This window comes from Setaria italica, chromosome VIII (assembly GCF_000263155.2).
Source record: "Setaria italica strain Yugu1 chromosome VIII, Setaria_italica_v2.0, whole genome shotgun sequence".
In the NCBI taxonomy this organism is placed as follows: domain Eukaryota; kingdom Viridiplantae; phylum Streptophyta; class Magnoliopsida; order Poales; family Poaceae; genus Setaria; species Setaria italica.
In genome coordinates, this window is record NC_028457.1 from 19,265,333 (window position 1) to 19,271,078 (window position 5,746).

The 5,746-nt window shown below is 45.7% G+C and overlaps 1 protein-coding gene across 1 annotated transcript; it reads right to left on the reverse strand.

Annotated features, from left to right (window-relative positions):
- Positions 1-1,782: 1,782 nt before the first annotated feature.
- On the reverse strand, positions 1,783-3,823 carry LOC101781297. The gene is made up of 4 exons (XM_004979159.4): positions 3,504-3,823; positions 2,533-3,286; positions 2,342-2,423; positions 1,783-2,181 (listed from the first exon to the last, which is right to left on the reverse strand). Exons 2-4 carry the CDS (start codon positions 3,267-3,269, stop codon positions 1,975-1,977), a joined length of 1,026 nt encoding a protein of 341 aa, XP_004979216.1. The 5' UTR covers positions 3,270-3,286; positions 3,504-3,823; the 3' UTR covers positions 1,783-1,974.
- Positions 3,824-5,746: the final 1,923 nt, after the last annotated feature.

Below are 5,746 nucleotides of genomic sequence, written 5' to 3' on the forward strand. Positions count from 1 at the left end.
ATAATTCAAATGCAAGGCTCTAGTGCTTGAATTGCTATATAAATTTTAGAAAAAGCTTTGGTGTCCATATTTTAAATGCTTAGAAAAATTGGGATGTTGCAGTTTTTGTCACTCGAGCATCATAAATCATGGTTTCTGACACAAAAAAACATGTTTATGACACTTTTTGGTTCATCATAGACTGGAAGATTTCTTGTAGTGAAATCTGTGTCTTGTATCCTGTACTTTACCATTGAGCTCTAGGTCTGGCGACCCCCCACCGACCAATCTACTACCTTGGGATACCCCTTGGTAGGTTGCCAAGTATAAAACACTGATATAGGGTTATGCCCTGGAGGAACCGGTTAGACCGCTTCCTCCAGACTGGTCAATCTGTTGAAAATCCCACTTCAGCCATGGAGTGCATCCAAAGCTGATAAGGACGAGGTGGATGACCGGAGAAAACATCTTATTGATTATCTACAGAATCCTAGCTGCACAGTTGACAGAAAAGTCTGACAATGAGCTTTCAAGTTCACTTTGATTGATGGTGAGTTGTACCGTCGGACCGCTAAGGATTTTCTTTTAAACTGCTTTGGGTTCTGATCAAGCCAAAGTGACTATGGGAGAGGTTCATAAAGGAATTTGTGGTAAGCATCAGTCGGCTCCTAAGATGAAGTGGCTTCTTATGCGGTTGCTTTTATTGCCTAATATGATAGCCGATTGTTTTCGCTACTACAAAAGGATGTGAAGAGTGTCACAAGTTTGTGGATTTACATATGGTACCTGATGCATTAATGCATCCTATTATCAAGCCATGGCCTTTTCCAGAATGAGGATTGGACTTTGTTGGTAAAATTCATCATTCTTCGTCAAATAGGACATCGTTTTGTGAAAGTGGCTACTGATTATTTTACCAAGTGCACTAAAGCAATTCCCCTCTAGAATATGGCACATCGGAAGGTAATTAAGTTCATTAGGAAGCATATTGTGCATAGATTCGGCATTCCACAATCTTTAATTATGGATCAAGGAACTTCGTTCGTATCACGTTAGTTTGTTGAATCTTCGGTATTAAATTGCTCAATTCATCTCCATATTACGTTCAAACTAATAGTCAAGCCGAGTCTCGCAACAATATTAGATCTCGTTCTTCTTTCTCCTTGTTATAGAGGTCGGAACTTTATTTTCAACAAAGCTCCAGCAGCAAGAACTGCAATGCAAACAAATTTTTAAATTGCTTTCATGACTATATCCAAAATGGTTCAAAAAGGCTATTTGTAATATAATTGTATTTGATAACTATATACATCTTATGTTATTTCTACGATGGATTGTCACGTAATGATGTTTACCCTCAGTTTCAGCTCAGATGATTGGCCGTGACAGCCATCTACAATGTTTTGATCGAAGAAAGGTTTTGAAAACCATTTGTGATTTACTCCCTCTATTCCAAAAAAATAAGTTATTCTATGATTCAAAAAATTTTAAAAGAATAAGTCACTCAAGTTGGCATGTGTGCATCTGCATGCAGGTATACGGTAGCCAATTAGCATCAAATATGTGTAATAAATAGGAAAAATTGAGGCTATTTTACCTCTTTATTAATCTATTCTAGAATTTTGTAGGTGGCTTGTTTTATTGGGGCGGAAGATGCTAATATTGACTTTTTTTGCCGGTGTAGCTTAGCCAACTATATCATGTTGATGTCCTAAATGATTCGTTTGTGATCCAGAGAGCGTATATTATCCTGTGAAACTCTTTTTTGTTCCCAATGCAAAGCATGGGCAAGCAAACAGCCGGTACCTTAAAATAAGAAGCCAGTTAGAGGCAGATTAATTCTGACAATGCATCAGTACAGAAAAGCACGGGCCCATTGTTTGAATTGGACGTTGGGTCTATGACTGGCCGATGGCCGTCTGCTGGGTGTCCTGAAATAGTGACTTGACAAAATGACGATTGAGAGGCGTATTATCACAATTGCTGGCTCAAGCTTCAGCCACACAAGCAAGGCATCTTGAAAAAAGAGGACGGTAGGTGCCCTGTCCTCCTGATATAGTTGGCCTTCTCTGACGTCCTCGCCGCACTTTCGTTGAGCTTCGCCTCCGCATTTGCCCGCTTCTCCTCGGCTATCCGCCGCGTCGCGGCCAGCCGGTTCGCCAGCTTCTCTTGAGCCCGTGCTTTGATCTGATCAGCCTTCATCTGCAGACAGAGTTTCCATTCGACATGTCAGGGAGATAAACGCAACTGAGAGAGTCTAAGACCATGAACATGCCAGGAATCACAATTGCAAATAGTTCAAATAATCTCACATCAGCTAGACAAATATGTGACTTGCATCTTAATCACACGCTTATATTACCTGCATTTTCTTCATCTCCATCTCAGCCTTTCTCTTCTCATGGTTCTCCCAGGCCTGTATCTTTACCTCTTCACGCTTATACCTAAAACAAGCAAAAGCAAGAATTGCACTTAGTAAGTGGCAGATATGTCCAGAAAACAAATAATGTCAGAGCTACAGCCTACGAAACGACTTTAGAATAACATTCCCACCTCGCCGTGAACTTGGCCCGTTCCGCCTCATCCCAGGCCACCGCGCGGGATTCCAGCGAGTTCGCGCTGGGCACGTGACCCTGACCGTCCACAGGGCCCTCCTCGCCGGCAACACCGACCTCGCCTGCCGCCATCGGCTCGGTCGTCCCTGCAACGGCGGTGGCGACGCCCACGGGCCCTTCCTGGCGTCTCCTCGCTGGGGTGGACGACCTCGACGATATTGGGCTCCGCGCGACAGGCGTGGACGCACGCAGGGGCGTGGCTGTCCTGGACGGCTCCTTGCTGGCGATCGGCGTCATCTCCGTCCCCATGTCCCGCAGGCACACGGACCGGATGACCGCCACGGGCAAGCCGTGCTGCTGCACCATGCAGTCGATCTTCTTGGTCTCCCCAGCGTCGTCGCCCTCGCCCAGCTGCGGCGGCGTCGGGGGCGCCGTCACCACCATGCTGTACTCCAGCGCACCGTCCACGCTGCTGCAGGACACGCGGCCGTTCTGCGAGGACGAACCGAGGAGGCGCCGGTCGTCTCCGTTGGAGTTCCTGGGCTTGGCCGTGCCGCCGTGGACCCCGTCGGCGCGGCCGCCGGACATGCCAACGAGCCATTTCTGCGCGTCGTCCCACTTGGACGGCGTCGGCTTGGGCCGGGACGGCGCTGGATTCTTGCGCTGCGGCCGCCCGTTGGCCGCCGCCCCGTTGGTGGTGTAGCTGTAGCACTCCTTGTCGTCCAACGGCCGCATTGCAGCTTAACGATTACCTGAGTTCATAAAGGCAAAATTTTCGCTTCAGATCCAAAGATTTACTAGAATCTGAAAACTACTGGACAGCAACATATTTCCTGAATTTCGTGAGCGGCACCAAATAAGCCAGCATGAATGAAGCTATCATAAATCTGCGCATTTCCCTTCACTTAGAGTCGTCTAACTGGAATTGCCACATCCTTCTCACAGAAAGCGATTGCAAAAGAGACTTACAGTGGACTAGAAAAGTTGTCGCTGTGGAGATCCGATCCGCACGACCGCACCAGCCGCCGGTCGACACACTCGAAGGAGACTGCAGGGTGATGATGGGAGGAGGACGGCAGAGAGCCAGAGATCGACTGCAAAGAGCAAACTGCTAGTATAGCTTAGGTTCCATAATTTTCCGTGGGCTCTTTCTTGGCCTCATCAGATTCCTTCAGCGTTGGGCGCAGCGGTGTGCCTGTGTCCACATGTGCTACTGCGGAGTCTAGGAGAGATAGAGAGAGAGGTGGTGAGTGAGAGTGGTGACAGGCACCACGTGACACAGAGTATAATAAACACCTGCCCGCTCTGGCACCAATGGCCAAGCTGCCGCGGACTTCAACTGCATCTTGCGGCACCCGATTATGCAAAATTCCAAATTGTGCCCTCAAAGAGATTAGCTGGATCACAGGAGGCATCCAATACTCTAGCGCCTCGTTTTCAGTTTAAGATGGGTCGTTGGGGGCGGCTATACAAATTAAAATCAAATTGCTTTCAAACTTTTCGCTCTTATTTGTTATTTCGTATGCCAAGGTGTACCACCATCGGAAGTCTTTTATATGTTTACAATAGGAGGAATTTGTGCGACCAAGGCCACCACTACAAATCTTACACCCAGCTATTTGTCATTTCAGACAAGATTGGCTAGGGAACGGGTTATCTGCCTTCTGGAGCGACCAATCTTGTCTATCATTACTAGAGAACTACCTTCCATCCACCTCCTTTTATCCCGATTAATATTTAGCTCGTGACTAAAAGTGGTGCGCGATAGAAGATCAGCGCGTGGGCCGCTTTAATCCTGAGTTGTAAATACCAATCGGGACTAAAACCTCCCCTTCAATCCCGGTTGTAACGGTCGGAAGAATCCCACCGACGCTACCCCCTTTATCCCGGTTGGAGGTTCCCTGTTGGAAACTCTAACCCTCCAACCGGGATAAGCGGGATTTCCAACCGAGACAAAATCTCTTCCCCTATAAAATCGTAAGATAGAGATCTTTTCTTCCTCCTCCAGCCCGAGCCACTCCACTCCACCAGAGACATTCGACCTCCTCTCCATGGCAACGAAGCAACCCTAGGGGAGGTGCTGCTCGAATTTTTTTCCTCATTTCCGTGGGGATTTAAGTCATCCAAAGTGTTGTGAAGGTTAGCTACTTCATCCTCCCCTCATTTATTGTTATTATGCTTTGTTTTATGCTTTAGAGAGGGAGAAAAATGAAATTTTTAGAATGAGGGAGAATGGAGAGGATTTTTATTTATACATATTTTTTAGCTAGAATGTGATAGATAGCTTGTATTCGTTAAAGGACCTGATAATATTAGGTATGATACAAAAATAGAGTAAACATGTTTTTAATATTTAGTCATTGCAATAAAATTAAGGTAAATAAGTTGTAGGTGAAAAAAAATAGAACAGCAAGGATTAGGATACACCACCGTACAAACCAAATAGTTGAAATAGCACAGTAATGATGGAGCTCACGAAGTACAAACCAAATGTTCTTGTTCATCTCTTCGTCATCGTCTTTCCTCCACGTGGTAGGATTTTTCTTTAGCGAAGACCTCGATGGGGCCTCGTCCGGCATAACCTTGGTCTTCTTAGGGATCCTCTTGTTCATCTCTGATCTGCTCTACAATGGTTCAACGAAAGTATACACATAACAATCTTCTCCGTAGTCTGTGGAGAGTCACCTCCGCTCCTCTAGTAACAGAAAATAATGGTAGAACAGAAGAGCTTCGAATCCACAAATTCGGGCTGAATATCGCAAAAGAATCTTGAAATAGTATTCCAGACGTCTTTTGGAGCCTCATTCTCACAATAGAAATATGTTGGTCTAATATCCTTTTCAGGCAAAGATCTGTTCACTGACCTTGACATAATGGCTTTTGGTTGGTTTTGGCTTGCTACCATGGGCCATGCTAAGTGGACAGATCTTGTGCCTGGACGGGCTATTGTGTGTGTGCCACCACACTTTTATTATGAGAATTTGGCACTTGCTCCAAAAGATGTTTGGACAATTATTTTAAGATTCATTTATGATATTCAGCCCGATTACATGGATTCGAAGACGATTCCAAAACTACTATCGAACTACGACCGGGCGTTAGTCAAGGCTGATGAGAAGCAAAAAAAAGAAAGAAAAGTTATCTTCAAGTCGTACTGTCCCCAAGCTTGGGGATCTACCTCTAAAAGGATATCCCCCAGCTCGGGGATCTAC

Excerpts from the sequence above, each read along its gene's own strand:
- LOC101781297 (XM_004979159.4), bottom strand. The coding sequence starts at position 3,269 with ATGCGGCCGTTGGACGACAAGGAGTGCTACAGCTACACCACCAACGGG. Across the intron at positions 2,424-2,532 it reads CGGGCCAAGTTCACGGCGAG|GTATAAGCGTGAAGAGGTAA; the intron begins GTGGGAATGTTA and ends TGCTTGTTTTAG. Across the intron at positions 2,182-2,341 it reads TGGAGATGAAGAAAATGCAG|ATGAAGGCTGATCAGATCAA; the intron begins GTAATATAAGCG and ends CTCTGTCTGCAG.